We start from the raw sequence: 20,240 nt of genomic DNA, 5'->3' as shown, positions 1-20,240 counted from the left end.
GGGCTTTGCTTGGTATGTGGGAAAGGAGGGCGCAGAAGCCGAAAGACAATGGCTTACCATGGCCGCATGCAAGCCGAATTCTGTTGCCCGGACCTGCGTCTGTGATCTCTAGCAGCAAAGCCACAGGCACTCAATATTAAGAGGCAAAATGCGACCTTGCACAGAAATCACATGTGCTATGTAATGTGAATAGTGTTGGTCACCGTAAAAGAGTATAAGCATTGTTCTGAAAAATGTATCTTTTTAAAAAATTCTCTCCTTTTTTCCCTCCCTCCAGCAGCTGCAAATTCTTCAAGCCTCCCTCCTCCGTCCCGAAGGCTATCTCAGATAAGGCGTCGGAAAAAGAAGACGTGAGACAAGATGTTCGCAGAAATCATGGAATCCACCTGCAGTGACAGAGCTCATCTGAATGAGTGGAAGGACACATTTTCAAAGTATAGGAAAGAAGCCAGTGAACATGAGGACAGGAGGGACCAACATGAGGACAGGAGGGACCAACGTGAGAAGAGGAGAGACGCTTGAGATGAGAGGTGGTGGCAGGAAGATCAGAGGAGACAGGATGCAACGCTGGGGCTGCTGCGTGAACAAACAGACATGCTCCAGTGTCTGGTGGAGCTTCAGGAACGGCAGCAGGATAACAGAGTGCCATTACAGCCCCTGTATAACCCCCCCCTCACCATGTTCCATAGCCTCCTCACCCAGACGTGTAAGAACGCGGGGGGGGAGGCTCCGTACACCTTCCCATTCCACCCCAGTGGACAGCCCAAGCAAAAGGCTGTCATTTTTTAAACCCTTTTTTAGTGGCCTTTTCCTTCCCGCCGATCCTCCTCCCAAATCCCACCCGGGTTCCCTCCCTCTTTTTATAATCTATTAATAAAGAATAAATGATTTTTAAATGATAGTGACTTTATTTGGTTTGAAAGCAAGCTGGGGGAAGGGGGAGAGTGGGTTCCTTACAGAGAATGAGTCAATAAAGGGGGCGGGTTTTCATGAAGGAGAAACAAACAGATATTTCACACTGTAGCCTGGCCAGTCATGAAACTGGTTTTCAAAGCTTCTCTGATGCACACCGCTTCCTGGTGTGCTCTTCTAATTGCCCTGGTGTCTGGCTGCGCGTAATCAGCAGCCAGGCAATTTGCCTCAGCCTCCCACCCCGCCATAAAGGTCTCCCCCTTACTTTCACAGAGATTGTGGAGCACACAGCAAGCAGAAATAACAATGGGGATATTGGTTTGGCTGAGGTCTGAGTGAGTCAGTAACGATCTCCAGCGACCTTTTAAACGGCCAAATGCACATTCTACCACCATTCTGCACTTGCTCAGCCTGTAGTTGAACAGCTCCTGACTCCTGTCCAGGCTGCCTGTGTATGGCTTCATGAGCCATGGCATTAAGGGGTAGGCTGGGTCCCCAAGAATAACTATTGGCATTTCAACATCCCCAACGGTTATTTTCTGGTCCAGAAAGTAAGTCCCTTGCGGCAGCCCTTTAAACAGAGTAGTGTTCCTGAAGACCCGAGCGTCCTGAACCCTTCCCGGCCAGCCCACGTTGATGTTGGTGAAACCGTCCCTTGTGATCCACAAGTGCTTGCAGCACCATTGAAAAGTACCCCTTGCGGTTTATGTACTGGGTACCCTGGTGCTCCGGTGCCAAGATAGAGATATGGGTTCCATCTATCGCCGCACCACAGTTAGGGAATTCCATTGCAACAAAGCCATCCACTATGACCTGCACATTTCCCAGAGTCACTACCTTTCGTAGCAGCAGCTTAGTAATTGCTTTGGCTACTTGCATCATAGCAGCCCCCACAGTAGATTTGCCCACTCCAAATTGATTCCCGACTGACCGGTAGCTGTCTGGCGTTGCAAGCTTCCACAGGGCTATCGCCACTCGCTTCTCAACTGTGAGGGCTGCTCTCATCTTGGTATTCTGGCGTTTCAGGGCAGGGGACAGCAAGTCACAAAGTTCCATGAAAGTGCCCTTACGCATGTGAAAGTTCCGCAGCCACTGGGAATCATCCCACACCTGTAACACTATGCGGTCCCACCAGTCTGTGCTTGTTTCCCTTGCCCAGAATTGGCGTTCCATGGATAGAACCTGCCCCATTAACAACATGATCTCCAAAGCACCGGGGCCCGCGGTTTGACAGAATTCTGTGTCCGTGTCCATGTCCTCATCACGCTTGTCGCTGTGCTGCCACCGTTGCTGCCTCCTCGCCTCGTTTTTCTGGTCCTGGCTCAGCATAAACTCCACGAGAACGCGCGAGGTGTTTACAATGTTCATGACTGCTGTCTTGAGCTGAGCGGGCTCCATGCTTGCCATGGTATGGAGTCTGCAGTGTTCACCCAGGAAAAAAGGCACAAAATGGTTGTCTGCCATCCGTTGCTTTCATGCAGGGAGGGAGGGAGGGCTGAGGCTGTACCCAGAACCACCTGCGACAATGTTTTTTGTCCCATCAGGCACTGGGATCTCAACCCAGAATTCCAATGGGCGGGGGAGATAGCGGGAACTATGGGATAGCTACCCACAGTGCAACGCTCCAGAAATCGATGCTAGCCCCGGAATATGGACGCACACTGCCGAATTAATGTGCTTAGTGTGGCCACATACATTCGACTTTATACAATCTGTTTCCCAAATTCGAATTATATAAATTCGGATTAATCCCGTAGTGTAGACAGTGAGCTGCCAACAGAGGAGAAGCCAACAGAGGGAGTTAGCCTGGGAGTTCGCCTGAGGGGAGTTTCCACAGAGTTTTTGTCTTTCAGGCTTCTGTGAGCAGTAAATACAGCATCTGAAGAGGCTCTTAGAAGGAAGACAATCTGGATAGTAAGCGATCAGCTGTTGTGACCTGCACAGGATGGGCCATGTTTGTCTGTCTTTCTCCCAGCGGACAGAAGCGACTTCGTCAGTATGAAGTGCAAGCTGGTCTCCATATTGGAAGAGAAGGTTAAAGGACTAGAGACCCAAGTATCAACATTGCATTGCATCAGCGAAGATGAAGACTTCCTGGACAGAAGTCAGCATTTGGGGACTGCAGGCACAGCATGCTGAAGAATCAGAGGGAAGTGCAGAACGGGTAAGAAAATTGGTAGCATGTGACCTCCAGAAGAAGAAAGAGGAGACCCATGTGCCCCCAATGCAGATAGAGGTAAGAAACCATTTTCAGGCTCTCTGCACAGGTACTATGGCGCAGACTGGTTTGGAAGAGTCATCTGAGGGAAGGGATCAGGAGGAGTCCCCATCAACCAGAAGGCATGGGATGCATTGTCCTAGGGATGGGGGTTCCATGACCACCACTCCCAAGAGGAGGAGACGGATGGTGGTGGTCGGGGACTCCCTCCTAAGAGGGAAGAGTCATCCATCTGCCGTCCAAACCGGGAAACTGTGCTGCTTGACTGGAGCTAGAATTCAGGATGTGACAGAGTGTCTGCCGAGACTGATCAAGCCCTTCGACCACTACCCCTTCCTACTTTTCCATGTGGGCACCAATGATACTGCCAAGAATGACCTTGAGTGGGTCACTGCAGACTATGTGGCTCTGGAAAGAAGGATAAAGGAGTCTGAGGAACAAATTGTGTTCTTGTCCATCCTCCCTGTTGAAGGAAAAGGCCCAGGTAGGGACGATCGAATTGTGGAGGTAAATGCGTGGTTACGCAAGTGGTGTCAGAGAGAGGGCTTTGGATTCTTCGACCATGGGATGTTGTTCCAGGAAGAAGGATTGCTAGGAAGAGATGGGATACACCTAATGAAGAGAGGGAAGAACAACTTCGGAAGCAGGCTTCCTAACCTAGTAAGGAGAGCTTTAAACTAGGTTCGCTGGAAGATAGAGACCTAAGCCCTGAGGTAAGTGGGGAAGTGGGATACCGGGAGGAAACACAAAGAGGAGGGTGTAACGGGGGAGGCCTCCTGATTCATACTGAGAAAGCAGGGCAATAGGCTAGTTATCTTAGGTGCCTGTACACGAATGCAAGAAGCCTGGGAAACAAGCAGGAAGAATTGGAAGTCCTGGCACAGTCAAGGAACTATGATGTGATTGTAATAATAGAGACTTGGTGGGGTAACTCATGTAACTAGAGCACAGTCATGGATGGGTATAAACTGCTCAGGAAGGACAGGCTGGGGAGAAAAGGTGGATGAGTTGCACTGTATGTAAGGGAGCAGTATGATTGCTCAGAGCTCCAGTATGAAACTGGAGAAAAGCCTGTTGAGAGTCTTTGGATTAAGTTTAGAGGCGAGAGCAACTAGGGTGATGTCGTAGTGGGCGTCTGTTAAAGACCACCAGACTAGGAGGAGGAGGTAGACGAGGCTTTCTTCGGACAACTAACAGAAGTTTCCAGATCACAGTCCCTGGTTCTCATGGGGACTTCAATCACCCTGACATCTGCTGGGAGAACAATACAGCAATGCACAGACAATCCAGGAAGTTTTTGAAGAGTGTTGGGGACAACTTCCTGGTGCAAGTGCCGGAGGAACCAACTAGGGGCCATGCTCCTCTTGACCAGCTGCTCACAAACAGGGAAGAATTGGTAGAAGTAGAAGTTGGTGGCAACCTGGGCAGCAGTGACCATGAGATGGTTGAGTTCAGGATCCTGACAAAAGGAAGAAAGGAGAGCAGCAAAATACGGATGCTGGACTTCAGAAAAGCAGACTTTGGCTCCCTCAGGGAACTGATGGGCAGGATCCCCTGGGAGGCTAATATGAGGGGGAAAGGAGTCCAGAAGAGCTGGCTGTATTTTAAAGAAACCTTATTGAGGGCGCAGGAACAAACCATCCCAATGTGCAGAAAAAATAGCAAATATAGCAGGCGACCAGCTTGGCTTAACAGAGAAATTTTTGGTGAGCTTAAACACAAAAAGGAAGCTCACAAGAAGCAGAAACTTGGACAGATGACTAAGGAGGAGTATAAAAATATTGCTCAAGCATGCAGGGTGTAATCAAGAAGGCACAAGCAAAATTGGAGTTGCAGCTAGCAAGGGATGTGAAGGGTAACAAGAAGGGTTTCTAGAGATATGTTAGCAACAAGAAGGTGGTCAGGGAAAGTGTGGGACCCTTACTGAATGGGGGAGGCAACCTAGTGACAGATGATGTGGAAAAAGCTGAAGTACTCAATGCTTTTTTTGCCTTAGTCTTCACAGACAAGGTCAGCTCCCAGACTGTTGCACTGGGCAGCACAGTATGGGGAGGAGGTGAGCAGCTCTCAGTGGTGAAAGAACAGGTTAAGGACTATTGAGAAAAGCTAGACATGCACAAGTCCATGGGTCTAGATCTAATGCATCCGAGGGTGCTGAGGGAGTTGGCTGATGTGATTGCAGAGCCATTGGCTATTATCTTTGAAAACTCATGGCGATCAGGGAAGGTCCCGGACAATTGGAAAAAGGCAAATATAGTGCCCTTCTTTTAAAAAGGAAAGAAGGAGAACTACAGACAGGTCAGCCTCACCTCAGTCCCCGGAAAAATCATGGAGCAGGTCCTCAAGGAATCCATTTTGAAGCATTTGGAGAAGAGGAAGGTGATCAGGAACAGTCAACATGGATTCACCAAGGGCAAATCATGCCTGACCAACCTGATTGCCTTCTATGATGAGATAACTGGCTCTGTGGATAGGGGGAAAGCAGTGGATGTAATATATCTTGACTTTAGCAAAGCTTTTTATATGGTCTCCCACAGTATTCTTGCCAGCAAGTTAAAAAAGTACGGATTGGATGAATGGACTATAAGGTGGATAGAAAGCTGGCTAGATTGTCGGGCTCAACGGGTACTGATCAACGGCTCTATGTCTATTTGGCAGCCAGTATCAAGCGGAGTACCCCAGGAGTCGGTCCTGGGGCTGGTTTTGTTCAACATCTGTTAATGATCTGGATGATGGGATGGATTGCACCCTCAGCAAGTTTGCAGATGACACTAAACTGGGGGGAGAGGTACATACACTGGAGGGTAGGGATAGGGTCCAGAGTGACATAGACAAATTGGAGGATTGGGCCAAAAAATGAGGTTCAACAAGGACAAGTGCAGAGTCCTGCACTTAGGAAGGAAGAATCCCATGCACCGCTACAGACTGGAGACTGACTGGCTAAGCGGCAGTTCTGCAGAAAAGAACCTGGGGATTACAGTGGACGAGAAACTGGATATGAGTCAACATTGTGCCCAAGAAGGCTCACAGCATATTGGGCTGCATTAGTAGGAGCATTGCCAGCAGATCGAGGGAAGTGATTATTCCCCTCTATTTGGCACTGGTGAGGCCACATCTGGAGTATTGTGTCCAGTTTTGGGCCCCCCACTACAGAAAGGATGTGGACAAATTGCAGAGAATCCAGTGGAGGGCAATGAAAATGATCAGGGGGCTGGGGCACATGACTTACGAGGAGAGGCTGAGGGAACTGGGCTCATTTAGTCTGCAGAAGAAAAGAGTGAGGGGGGATTTGATAGCAGCCTTCAACTACCTGAAGGGGGGTTCCAAAGAGGATGGAGCTAGACTGTTCTCAGTGGTAGCAGATGACAGAACAAGGAGTAATGGTCTCAAGTTGCAGTGGGGGAGGTCTAGGTTGGATATTAAGAAAAAAAACATTTCAACAGGAGGGTGGTGAAGCACTGGAATGGGTTACCTAGGGAGGTGGTGGAATCTCCATCCTTAGAGGTTTTTAAGACCCAGCTTGAAAAAGGCCTTTAAGGCCTGGCAGGGATGATTTAGTTGGGGGTTGGTCCTGCTTTGAGCAGGGGGTTGGACTAGATGACCTCCTGAGGTCTTTTCTAACCCTAATCTTCTATGATTCTATGAGTCTCGCTGCCCAAGTTTTCTTTGTGAATGACTTGCAGATGGAGCACCACTCACCTCATGTGGGGGTCACTGCTGGGGATGGTCGCCCCACATGACAGACAATGCTTGAACCCTGGTGAGAGCATGACAGAGAGCAGCCAGCCACTATAACTAAACTAACATAAACTTACCCAGAGGAACTACTAACTACTATATGTAAGAAAAAAATTCTCAGAGACAGACCAATGAGCAGAGGGTGAAACACCGCATGGAGCTCTGACTTTAGCCACACCTGGTGAGAAGGAACTGAGGGGGCTGGGATGGTGCTGCCCTTATATTGCCAGAGGAGAGGCTCGGGGCACAAAGCGGACACTGCTAGGCAAAGTTCTCCGGCTCTAGTGCACTGGGCATGCACACACCTATGTAGAATACACGGCTGTATCTACTCGAAGAAGAAAAATGGGATGAGATTGAAAAACAGTCAACAGTCACAGGAGCAAGAATAGCACCAGTTACACTACCTAGGGTGAAGCATATATCACTCCTCAGATTTCAGAGGTCAGGAGGCCTGTATCAGGAAGGAATTTCACCCCCGCAGAAAATAGCGTGCAATTGGCCAGGTACATCATAAGGGTTTTATGTCTTCCTCGGAAGCTTCTGGCATTGGCCGGTGATGGAGACAGGATACTGGATGGACCAGATAGGTTTGTTGCACCATGGTAAGTCATATATGTTCCTTACAAAGCAATAATTTATCTGGGAACATGAGCACCTCTTGGAGGTAGATTCCCAGACTTCTAGTATTTCATCTTTTCAGAGGCTGAATGAAATCCAAACAGGAGCCCCAGTTAGAAGGCGACATTAGCACAAACCACTTTATCTTTAACTGGGAGGAAGCAGTCTGCTATAGCTCTCACCCCCATTGTCCGGCTGTTTCAAGCTGAAGCAATGGTCTTGTGAATTCCTGCTCACCTGCAAGTGCCCAAGAAAAATGAAACTCTGCTCCCTTCACAGCCGGCTCCACTGGATAATCTCTGGTATCAAGTATGAACGAAACTCTGCTATTTCCTTTGGAAAAGCTGGCAGGGTACACTGTCCTCCATATCATCTTTCTCTGACAGGGGGATGGATGACACCCCACAAACAGGTTTAGGGTCTCTGCCATGTTACATACAAGAATCTCTGTGGCTGTGAAGCACTTACCGTCCTCGAGGTGGGTGGAGCCGAAGGACTTGTTAGCGACACCATTTCCTGAATGGCCAGGCGCAATTTCAGCCGGTGAAGGGGGTTGCTGATGCCGATCTCTCTCTGGATCTCTGTATCGGACAAGGCAGACATGATGGCGCCGCTCTTCACGTTGGCTCTGCAGGCTGCAACATACCAGGCGGGCATGCCCACCCACAGCTGGCAACACAGAGGAAAACAGAGGGTTTCATGTACCCATCTCCACCCAGACTCTCATGCGCTAACAAGGGACACAACCGCCATTCCCGAGACTGAGAGTTCAGAAAAAAACAACTGTAGGGTTTGATCTTTTTGAATCATTTCGCTAAAGCTATGTCCACATATCCCCAGACAATTCCCATTACAATAGCAGGCTAGGGAGCCTGGCTCCATCAGCATATAGCTGGAGTCGTTCTATGCTCTGGATACTCTAGGGCAGTGGTTGTCAACCATGGGAACGCATACTCCTGGGTGTACTCAGAGGTCTTCCAGGGGGTACATCAACTCATCTATATATCTGCCTAGTTTTAGAACAGGCTACATAAAAAGCACCTAGCGAAGTCAGTATATACTAAAATTTCATACAGACAATGACTTATTTATACTGGTCTATATACTATACACTGAAATGTAAATACAATATTTATTTTCCAATTGCTTTATTTTATAATTATATGATAAGAATGAGAACGTCAGCAATTTTTCAGTAACAGTGTGCTGTCACACTTTTGTATTTTTATGTCTGATTTTGTAAGCAAGTAGTTTTTAAGTGAGGTGAAACTTGGGAGTACGCAAGACAAATCAGACTCCTGAAAGAGGTACAGTAGCCTGGAAAGGTTGAGAGCCACTGGTCTAGGGACTGCAGCCGGGGGTGGGGGACACATGGCTACAGCCCCCTGGGCACTACAGTATCATCACGCTTTCAGGTGGAGGACAATGTTTTCCAAGGAAGCTCACCAGAGTATGCTAAATGTGTGACATTTCATTTCCTAAGTCACTTAGGCACTTCTGAAAACTTTACCCTGGATGTACAATAAGTTCATCGTTTCATTTTCCCACTAGCACAGATTCCTAGATTCCAAGGCCAGAAGGAGCCACTGTGATCATCCAGTCTGATCTGCTGCGTAACACAGGCCAGAGAACTTCCGCAATGTAATTCCTAGAGCAGAGCTTTCAGAAAAATGGTCAGTGATGGAGCATTCACCATGACCCTTGGTTAATTGTTCCAATGGTTAATTACCTTCCCTGTTAACAATTTACACCTTATTTCCAGTCTGAATTTGTCTAACTTCAACTTCCAGCTGTTGGATTGTGTTACACCTTCCTCGGTTAGACTGAAGAGTCCATTATTGAATTTCTTTTTTCCCCGCGTACAGACTTATAGACCATAATCAAGTCAACCCTTAAACCGTCTCTAAATAGATTGAACTCCTTGAATCTACCACTACAGAGCATGTTTTCTAATCCTTTACTCACTCTCATGGCTCTTCTCTGAACCCTCTCCATCCAATTTTAAACTACACCAGAGGCCAAAGGGCTTGCACACGGCATTCCAACGGCTAGAATCCACGTGTTTTCTCAATATACGCCTTAATAACGTGATTAAACAAAGTAACTAACCGATGTACCACCGAACAGGGGAGAAAAACAGCACAAATACAAGGTCTGTCACGAGTCTCACAATGGATCTGTTCCTGTCTCGAGCTGAGCAAATAAATGATTTTCAGTTTGGTGGAGGAACCAAAAAAAAAAAAAAAAAAATCCATTTCAGGTTGAAACGAAATGAAAAACAAAACAAAAAATTCATGTTGGGTCAAACAAAACATTTTGTTCCACCTGAAATGAATTTTAGGTTTTTTTTTTTTAATTTTGTTTTCAGGGTTAGGTTTGTTTTTTTACCCCTTTTTGTTAATGTTCACAAATCTAGCTAAGCAAAATGAAGCTGTTCAATTCGACTATGTCACAATGAAAGGTTACAACTTTTTCCATTTTTTCTCCTGCTAAAACTATTCACTGAATTCAACCCAAATCCATAAATCATTTCGGTTGACCGAAAACTGCACTTTTCAGCAAATAAACTCTACGTCCAAAATTTTTCACCCAGCTTTATTTGCGTCAGTGTTAATCTCTCCACTAAAATGCCCAGCCTCACCTCCAACCAGGAGACCACCGTCGGTCCATCCCACTGAGCAAAGGGCATGCCTTTCCTTCGAGCATCTTCCAAAAGCTCGTGTCTGGAAGGAAACGTGAGAGAAGAGTTAGTCACTGAGGACCAGGATCTCCACACACATACTGCCTCTACCAAGTGCTGCAGGATCACTACCTCCCACACCTTCAGTCAACATGGTGGAAGCTAAGAAGAGGATGCTGAAGATAGTTATCTGCAAGACACCAGGGCTGCCCCCGCCGCCGAATTGCCACCAAAGACCCGACGCTTTGGTGGCGGGCCCTGGGGCGGAAGAACCCCCTGCCATGGGTCTTCAGGGCACTTCGGCGGCGGGTCCCGGGGGCGGAAGGACTCCCCGCTGCTGAATTGCCGCCCAAGACCCGACGCTTTGGTGGTGGGTCCCGGGGCGGAAGGACCCCTCACCATGGGTCTTCAGAGCACTTTGGCAGCGGGTCCCGGGGCGGAAGGACCCCCTGCTAAGGGTCTTCAGGGCACTTCGGTAGAGGGTCCCGGGGCGGAAGGACTCCCCACTGCTGAATTGCCACCGAAGACCCGGAGCGGAAGAAGCTTTGGGGGCCCGGGCCCCACGAGAGTTTTCCGGGGCCCCCGGAGAGAGTGAAGGACCCCGCTCCAGGGCCCCCGAAAAACTCTCGTGGGAGCCCCTGCGGGGCCCGGGGCAAATTGCCCCACTTGCCCCCGCCCCCCCCCCGGCGGCCCTGCAAGACACAGGTACATATGGACAAGCCCAGCTGGAGTAAAATGGGCACAGAAGCAATCGCTACAGGCAGTAGGACACCTTACTTAGCAACGCAATAATAGAGGTACGGGAAAGGGAGCGGTGACCATATGTCTCTGCTCAGCAGGAACTGGGTGGAGAGAGAGACACTCAGGATTCAGGGGCCGAGAAGGATTCCCAGATAGCCCTAGCCTCACTGCCAGCTTGCAGGACTCCTCTTCCCTACCACGCACAGGAACAGAGAAACAAGCATGCTTACTTCTTCCTCAGCCGCCGGTCCCTCTCTGCTTGGGCTCCCAGCTTGCCAAGTCCTAGCGAATCTTGTATGCTGAGCTCAGGATCGGTCATCAGAACTAGGAAAGGAGTAAAAACAATTCGAAGATTAGACTAGCTATCGTCTAGTCCCCAACTCCTGCCCCCAAGCAGTCACGGCCAGCTGCCTAGTGCCGTGCCACATGGGCACACATGGCTGCAGCACAGGGTGAACCATTACAGAGAGGGCAACCCCCCTCGACCCATTTACAGTACTAACAGACGCTACCACCCCATGGTCTCTGGACCCTTTGGTGAGGCCAACCAAGGGTGTGTTTTTTTCCATCCAGTTCTTCCAGATGTCCCATTCCCTTTGATGTCAAGAGTTTTATAATTAAAATAATACCATACTTAGCACTTCCAACGCTCTGCATTTCAGAGGGTTTTGCAGAATGTATCTAGCCCGGCAACAGGGTAAGATTACAGGAAAGCAAATTTGAGGGAATTAAGGCATCGAATGAGTGAGGAGCAATAGGAGGCGGCGTTAAGCTCTGACCTACACACAACCGTTGGGCCCCGTCAGTTAGACCGGTATGGTTAGAACAGGACACCTCCACTTGTGTGGATGCAAGTTATCCTGGTATGAATGTGCTTATGGCTATGGCTAGGTCTGCACTAGGGAAGGGGGGTCGACCTAAGATACGCAACTTCAGCTACGCGAATAGCGAAGCTGAAGTCGGCGTATCTTAGGTCGATTTACCTGGCCACGAGGACGGCGGCGAGTCGACCGCTGCCGCTCCCCCGTCGACTCCGTTTCCGCCTCTCGCCGCAGTGGAGTTCTGGAGTCGAGTTCCAGAGTCGACGGCAGAGTGATCGGGGATCGATTTTACTGCGTCTACACTAGACGTGATAAATCGATCCCCGACAGATTGATCACTATCCGCCAATCTAGCGGATAGTGTAGACGTACCCTATGTCTACACTCTACCATGGAAAGGGGAATAAGTGATACACCTTCATATCAGTATGACTGCACCCAGACTAGGGGTTATACCGGTCCTGCTAGAATGGTAAAAAATCACCCACCCTAACTGACATTGCTGCATCTGCGTATAGGCCAAGCCGAAGTCAGCAGCTGCAGCATGGCTCTGCACGCACAGGGACTGTAAGGATGCAGTCCTTCCTGTTTAACAGAGACCTAACCCACCCAGAGTAAGGCTTGGTTTCCCCCTCTTCACGCGCCGTGCAGACAGCAGCCCCTCCCCCCATCTCTTACGCTGAATCCCAAACAAGAGACACAGCCACTCAGAAGGTGCGTCCCAAGGCCTGTCACCCCACATCACCCCCTGCCCTCTTTACAGGGGAAGGAAGAGACTCAGACCGTGGCCGGTGGCTCCGTCTCGGCTCAGCTGAATCAGACGGCCTTTCTCTTTCTTGCCGAACAAACGCCCAATGGAAGATTTGATTCCTTTTCTCTTGGAGCCTTTGTGCAGGGAGTCCTGGCTGCTGGTACTGCTGCTCAGGTTGCTTGTCTGCTCCTCCAAAGAGCTAAGAAAGGGGGCAGGGGGGAAGAGAGAACAGGCAAGACTTTCAGATTGTTCTTTCTTTGGAGCGGCACCAAGTAGCAGCACCCAGAGCAATGAGCGGGGAAACCCAGACGCCTCCCAGAGCCTGCTACTCCCCCGAGGGAGCGGTAAACCTTTGTGTTTACACACCACGCACTCCCGACGGCACACACAGGAGCCAAGCAGTCAGCCAGGCAGACAGCCAGCATCTGGCACAGCCAAGCAGTGGGGGAGAACAGATGCTGGCCAAGGACGCACACAGCAAACTGCCTGGGACCACGGGTAGGCACCGTGGGAAGACAAAGGGCCTTTGGTTCCAGACGGGTTAGGTCCCTCACACCTAGCACTTGGCCACCTTTACCATCCGCCCTGGCTAGAAGAGCCCATATCCTCGTTCCGCGCTAACTCAATGGAGGCGGTGAACCGAGCCTCATCTGACATGGCTTCTCCGGTGATCTGGGCTCAGCCGGAGGGATACAAGTTGGGAGCCATCGTCCGTCTTCTCATTCCCAATGACCCTTTCCTCGAAACGCGAGGCCTGGTGAACCCCCGATTCCAAGCAGAATGGATGAGGTGAAGTCACTGCACCCTGCTCCCTGGGAATTACCGTAGGGTACGCACCACTCCCAGCATCTCTATGTTAGGAGGGAGAGGCCTGAATCACCTGTATGGGCTCCGTCATCTACCCCAGAAGCCCAAAGGCCACCAGCCACAGCCTTAGTCCTGGCAGATCCCTACTCACCTATGGCATCAGGTCTGGTGTTTAAAGCATCTGGTGCCTTTATTATTCCCAACCCCTACAGGGCCTGTCCCCCTCCCATCCCCATGTCTTGTAGGAGGGCTTCCCTGCTCCAACACACACCATGAGACACGGCACTGGCAGAGTCCATCCACTTGCCAGGCTCCCTCCTGCCCTCCGTACCTTTTGCCATCCTCCTGACTGAAGGCAGGATGCCCCAGCTTCTCCAGCCGCAGTGTCCTGGGTGAGGAAGGAGGGGAAGTCTCACATTTTATGGTGGTTTTATCTTCTCGGTTCTCATCCCGAGCGGCTGGCGACTAAACAAACAGTGGAGCGGTGAGGTTAAATGGGAAAGATTCCTGCCTCCAGAGTTAACCTGCCTCTAACAGACCCGCCCAGCCCCAGCCCTGGGAGCAGCTAGCCAACCAGTGCCTTTAAAAGCCAAGTGAGAACAGGGCCTTGGTGATTTTTATGTGCCACAGCAGCCTCTTCTCACTGCATGCCCTGAACCAAAGAACCCAGGTGATGGCCTGTTCCCAGACCAGGGGGCGATGTGGCCATAAAGGGCAGGGATAGAACCTGATAAGAGCAGGGAGTGGCAGAGAAAGAAGGTGCCCTTTTGGTTCCCACAATGCTGTGCGGGAATGAGCAGTCTCCCTAAATTCCAAAGGAAACATGCCCATGTCCTAGCCTTGGATTCAGCCTGCATTCAGCCTGCATCCAGCCACCATGGGCAAAAGGAGCAGATGTCTGCTGCAGGGAGCTACAAGCAGTAGGCACCAGTTAGATGAGTTGGCCCAACACCTTTGCAGCTCCCCACTGGGCCCAGGCAATAACCTCGCACTGGCCCGGACGTCCTCCCATCCCATGGCACGACAGCCTGAATCCACAAAGGTGTTTGGGCTCCTAAATTCCACTGAAATCAATGGAAATTCGGAGCTGTCAAGGCTACTTCCTCACTCTGAACTTTAGGGTACAGATGTGGGGGCCTGCATGAAAACTTCTAAGCTTAACTACCAGCTTAGATCTGGTCCGCTGCCACCACTCCCAATGTGCTAATTTCCTTCCCTGGGTAGCCTTGAGAGACTCTTCACCAATTCACTGGTGAATACAGATCCAAACCCCTTGGATCTTAAAACAAGGAGAAATTAACCATCCCCCCTCCTTTCTCCCACCAACTCCTGATGGATCAAGATCCAACCCCCTTGGATCTAAAAACAAGGAAAAATCAATCAGGTTCTTAAAAAGAAGGCTTTTAATTAAAGAAAAAGGTAAAAATCATCTCTGTAAAATCAGGATGGGAAATAACTTTACAGGGTAATCAAACTTAAAGAGCCCAGATGTCCCCCCTCTAGCCTTAGGTTCAAAGTTACAGCAAACAGAGGTAAACCCCCTAGTAAAAGGTATATTTACAAGTTGAGAAAACAAAGATAAAACTAACACGCCTTGCCTGGCTGTTTACTTACAAGTTTGAAATATAAGAGACTTGTTCAGAAAGATTTGGAGAGCCTGGATTGATGTCTGGTCCCAAGAGCGAACAACCACCAAAACAAAGAGCACAAACAAAAGCCTTCCCCCCACCAAGATTTGAAAGTATCTTGTCCCCTTATTGGTCCTTTGGGTCAGGTGTCAGCCAGGTTACCTGAGCTTCTTAACCCTTTACAGGTAAAAGGATTTTGGAGTCTCTGGCCAGGAGGGATTTTATAGTACTGTACACAGGAGGGCTGTTACCCTTCCCTTTATAGTTATGACAGGAGCCCAAGTTCCTTTGTGGATCTGGGACAAACTGGCCCAGTTTCAGTTGGGTGCCTGTCCTCCATGGGGAGGTCGGGGTGTTGAGGGGAAGGGGAGGTCGTTCCCTCCTTTACTAATGCAGCGATGGCTTTTCTGGCTGGCCGATCTGTACGCAGGCCTCTGCTCTGGGGCTAGAGGAACTGTGCGAGTGGGCACCAAATGGGAAAGAAGCTACACATGGGAGCTGAGTGTGTGGACAAGTGGCCCAGTTGGTGCCGGGATCTGGGTTGGGGCCACAGTCGAGGCTGAGTTGAAATCCTCCGGTTGTTGCTTCCTAGGAGGCATTAGCAAGGACTCCACCCTGCTCGCCCGGAGCTCTTGGTGCAAGTCTAGAGAAAAACTCAGCGTCCTGAGTCCCGTCCCCACCCCGTATCCAGGCCGGGTGGAACGCTCTCTCCTCGGCACAGATTCCTGACAGGATCGAGCCTGACACCGGGGCACCTGAAGTACCAGCGCAGAGATGGCAAACATGCTTCACTGCACAATACAAAAGACTTGGCTCTGGAGCAGGAAGATGGCCATGGATGCTGGCAGATTGGTAACTGAGCTTAGACGGCAAAGTCCAGGGCAGGCCGTGCAATGGAACACAGAGGCACAGGTGGCTGCAGTCTCTGGGCTGATGCATGCAGGTTTGGTGGGCATGTGCCTACACAACCAGCAGCAGGACCGGGAATGCAAGCTACAGCACGGCATGTGCTGCCACAGCAGGACGGGACACGCAGGCAGGCATGGCAGCTGCACCAATGAATGCAGGAGCGGCAGCAGGACCGTAGATGCCAGGGTTGGGAGAGTGCTCCTGTGTCCTCGGCCCATTCCCTGTCCCAGTGCAGGACTGTTCTCTCACACTGAAGGGAAGGATCTGAGCAGGCCTCCCTCGGGCAGGCACCCCCATCCATGTCCGAGGGAGGGGAGCTTGAACATAGCACCAGGCTGGGCTGTACAGGACGTTTTCTCCACAGCAACAAAGATGTGTTAGCGGATTAACCACACTGCTGGGCTCTGTCCAGCAGGCCTTACCCTAGGGAAGAGCTGGGAAAGGAGGCTAATTTCTATGCTACTATCCTTGACCACGTCCTTGAGCTGGCCCTAAAACAACACCGCCCAGTCATGGTCCCACAGACGCCAGCGGGCTCCTGAGGCCACTCCCTGTCACTGAACCCCTCCACGGGCAGTGTCCATCTACAGGCGCTGCTCGTTATCCCAGTCCCGACTGTCACTGACCTGTGGAACAGCATTCAAAGCACACAGAGACCCACAGGCCCAGCCATCTACCCTGAAAGTCCTGTGGCTAGGACTGGGCCTAGCTCCAAGCGAGCCCAGGGAGACAGCCTCCTCCTCAGTGTAGCGTAAGAGCTGTGCACGTGCAATGAAGATTGACGTACACACATATTCGAGGCCATGAACTGCCGCCAGTCCAGGGAGGGCCAGAGACAGGAATTCAGAACCCCAGACCCCAGGGATTTCTCCTGGGTAAGCGGTAGTGCACCGTGCCTCTCTTCACGCAGACGGGAAGGCAGCAGGGCCATGTCTGTGTACGTGTTATGTGACACAGCTCTTTGCTCACATCCCAGGCAGCACCTGGCCTCTGTTTCTCCCCACACACCTGGGCTGCCCGCAGGACACTCATTTCCGTGCTGCAGTGATGTGTGGAGTGAAAGGGGCACTGCTTTACAGCAGTGATCAGAGCTGCAGGTGAGTCCTTCTGCTGTCTCCCGCGGATGTGTCTGAGAATGGCCGAGTGTCACTCGTGTGTCCCACGGACAGACCCTGGGCCCAGTCTGACGCAGGCTTTTGGCCTTTCTGTTAGGAGCTCCATGCTGGAAAACGTGGTGAGGCAGAGAGAGGGTTCAGGCCACCTTCAGCACCCCCGTCTCTCTGTCTGTGTACAGATATTGCAGCAGCACCCAGAGATCCGAATCATGATCAGAGCCTATTGTGTTAGGTGCTGTACAAACATATGTACGTCCCAAGGCACAGTCCCGGCCCCGTATCGCTCACACTCCTTCCCCCGACAAGCTTTCATTCCTCAGGATACAAACACACATGAGCAGCTCCCGCCTGCGGTTCAACACAGGCACCGCAGCAGGGCCTAGGACGTTAGCAAGAGAGCGAGTCAAAGAGCCAGAGGAATTAGAGAGCGACTCACAAGCAGTTTCCTCCTGTGCTTCCGTAAGTCACTGGGCTGGTTGCAAGAGGCAAAAAAAAGAGACACAGAAAGGGAGGCAGTTAGCTGAGAATTCCCCTGTGGGCAGAGCAAAGCGACAGAGGTGCTGACTGCAAAACACCCACCCCAGACAGCCCACAGAGCCAGGTGTGGGCCCTAGTGAGAACACCCCCTTTTGCACGGCTTTCCCTAGGGCTGGGCAAATCAACACAGGGTAACGGCAACAGTCATAGTGGGCTTTCAACACCCCCGCCCGCACCCACACCCCTCCTTGTACCCACACACCCGGCTACCCTCCCATATACCCCCACACCGCCCTCATACACATAGCCCCTGCCCGGTTCTACACACAACTCCATCCTCACACCCAACCCGCATACACCCCCCTCAGTTACCTGTTCACTTGCCCAGATAACGCCCTCACACTACACCTCCATCCACACCCCTCACACATATCCCTGCCCAGGTACACCTCACCTCCCCCCCCCATGTACACTCCCTGCTTGGTACCCCCACCTTTCCATCCACCCCCTCACATCCCCACTCGCCCCACCTTCATTCACACATTGCCCTTGTGCCCTCATACCCACCCCTGCATTCACCCCCCCATCAACCCCCGCCTCCCCCAGGCCTCCCAGCTGCCCTCGTGACCCCCTTTCCATGGGGTAGCAGCAGAGTTGCGCTGGCCGGGAGCAGGCGTGCGAATGATCACACAACAGGCCATGACATTCTAGTGAGCAGCATCCACAGCTCAGAGACACTGTGCTGCGCCCCTGCCCCTCAGGAAGGCAGGCGCTGTGTGGGGAGATCCTAGAGCGGCGCCTGTGGGCCCCTGTGGGTTCAGCGGCCTTGGCTCGCACTGGCACACCCCACCCGGCTCACCAGCGTCATGATCCCCATGCGGTCCAGGTCCTGAGCGGCGCTGCGGGAGGACAGCTTCGGGGTGGAGCGCCCGCTGACCGGGGGCGAGGAACTGGCCAGGGACAGGGCTGTCAGGGAGGTGGGGATGGAAGCCCGTTTGCGCAGCTGCATCAGGTTCAAGCCCTCCATGCTGCCACTCGTGACGCGGGTCTCCAGCTCCTCAGCGCGCAGCTCCGTGGATTCCTTCTCCTCTTGAATCATCCTGAGGAATTGCAGACGGCGTGAGGCGTGGCAGAATTCCCGCTTCTCCACTGACGGCTCAGTCGCCATTCCGGGGGGTCCCCCAGCGACCTCCTGCCTCCGCTGCTCCCAGACGCCAGCGGCCAAGCGGGATGGCACCACAGGGCTCCCCCCTCCCCCCTGCAGTGCCAGGACGCCCCCGTCCCCTCTCAGGGAGGCAGCGGCACGGGGCCCCCTTCTCCACTCCAGCAGGGGCAGCCGGGCCCCGTCCCTCAGGAGTAAGAGTGATGCCCCCCCCGAAACCAGGCAGAACGAAGGTTGTTTGGGAGCCCCTGCAGTGTATTGTGACATGAACCCTTCCCCGTAACTCCAGCACAGCGAGGCTTCGTCTGGGGGCTCCCAGGGCTTTTCTTAGTTAAAAATGTCACATGTGAACACGGCCCAAGGGGCCCCTAGAGGATGCTGCCCCCGATGCTTCATCTCTCCAAATCACTCTGGTCTCAGCCTTCCATCCTTCCCCCCACTGGAACGCCCACAAGTTCCTGAGGGTGCTCCAGCTGCTTTCATCCACTCTGGGCAGCGCAAGGACCCTGAGCCGAGTAACCCGGCCCGCTGGGTTTACAGCAGATCTTGGTCACCAGAGCAGGGCAAAGCAGCCAGAGGGTACAGCTAAATTCCCACACTCCTGTCCTCCAGAATCCCCCTCCCCACATTCCCCTGCACAGCCCCGAATTCTCCTGCCCCTCCCCACATTCCCCTGCATGCCCCCAAATTCCCCCTCCCCACCTGCCCCTCCCACATTCCCCTGCATGCCCCCAAATTCCCCCTCCCCACCTGCCCCTGCACCCACATCCCCCGCCCTCCTGCCCTTCACTGCAGCACACAGAACCAGACACTCCACAGACTTTACCTGATCTCCTCATTAATGGCGTCCAGCTGCTCCTGCAGCATGATGGCTAGGGTCTGGGCGTCGGAGTGCCCGCTGGGGGACAGCACGTCCATGGAGCTGAAGAGTGCCTCGCGATCCTCCTCCTCCACGTCCGAGATTTCCGGGTCGCTGTCGAAGGCGTGAGACACGGTGGCCAGGACACCGCCTGGCTGGGTCTGCTCCCAGTCCTGAGAGACGGCAGACCCCACACAGCTCACTACTTCCCCACCACGCAGCAGAGGCCAGGGCCCAACCCATGGGAGTTAGGCTCCTAAATACCTTTGAGGAGCTGGGACCAAGCCATGAAGCAGCCAGCACCAGCTCCCCTTGAGCAGGGGCAGGACCTGCTCCCTGGTGAGGTGCCTCCGAGTGCCCCTCATTCCTGTGTGAACCTCCCTCTCGCAACTGTGCCAGGAGACTCTAGTGCACAAAGAACCAGGCTCCTTGGATCAAACACACTGTGCTACCGGTCCCCAGGGAGACGGCCCCCCATATGACCTCCAGAGCCAGACCTTGGGGAAAGCCTTCCCTCTCAACCTGGTTCCTGGGGAGAGGGGCCCCCAGACATGGGTCCTAGGGCAAAGGGTCCCCACACGCCCCGCAGAGCTGGGCCCTGGGGACACATTTCCCTCTCGACTTGGGTCCCGGGGAGAGGGGACGCCCCCTTAAACCGGGCTGAAGGGAGAGCCCCACCCCCAGAGCTAAGTCCCATGGAACGGGGCCCCCACATGCCTCCAGAGCCCGATCCTGGTGAGAGGATCCAGGCCCTCCCCCATTCCCCAGGGAAATGCAGCAACAGAGACACTCTGCTCAGGG

General features: G+C 52.3%; 1 protein-coding gene across 4 annotated transcripts in view; it reads right to left on the bottom strand.

Moving 5' to 3' along the window:
• PPFIA4 (PTPRF interacting protein alpha 4) overlaps positions 1 to 20,240 on the bottom strand; it is a 191,584-nt gene that overhangs the window by 31,436 nt on the left and 139,908 nt on the right. For 3 of the 4 annotated variants that reach the window (XM_034767574.1, XM_034767576.1, XM_034767575.1), the window contains exons 15-22: positions 19,407 to 19,612; positions 18,278 to 18,518; positions 17,378 to 17,413; positions 13,621 to 13,754; positions 12,515 to 12,681; positions 11,141 to 11,234; positions 10,131 to 10,212; positions 7,958 to 8,158 (exon numbers count right to left, since the gene is read on the bottom strand). In XM_034767574.1, coding sequence (XP_034623465.1) covers positions 7,958 to 8,158; positions 10,131 to 10,212; positions 11,141 to 11,234; positions 12,515 to 12,681; positions 13,621 to 13,754; positions 17,378 to 17,413; positions 18,278 to 18,518; positions 19,407 to 19,612 — 1,161 coding nt within the window. The remainder of the gene's footprint in view (positions 1 to 7,957; positions 8,159 to 10,130; positions 10,213 to 11,140; positions 11,235 to 12,514; positions 12,682 to 13,620; positions 13,755 to 17,377; positions 17,414 to 18,277; positions 18,519 to 19,406; positions 19,613 to 20,240) is intronic. The other variant, XM_034767577.1, reaches the window with a different exon arrangement.

The sequence above is a fragment of the Trachemys scripta genome, chromosome 4 (genome assembly GCF_013100865.1).
Source record: "Trachemys scripta elegans isolate TJP31775 chromosome 4, CAS_Tse_1.0, whole genome shotgun sequence".
Taxonomy (NCBI): Eukaryota; Metazoa; Chordata; order Testudines; family Emydidae; genus Trachemys; species Trachemys scripta.
This window is presented reverse-complemented; position numbering and strand designations above follow the sequence as displayed.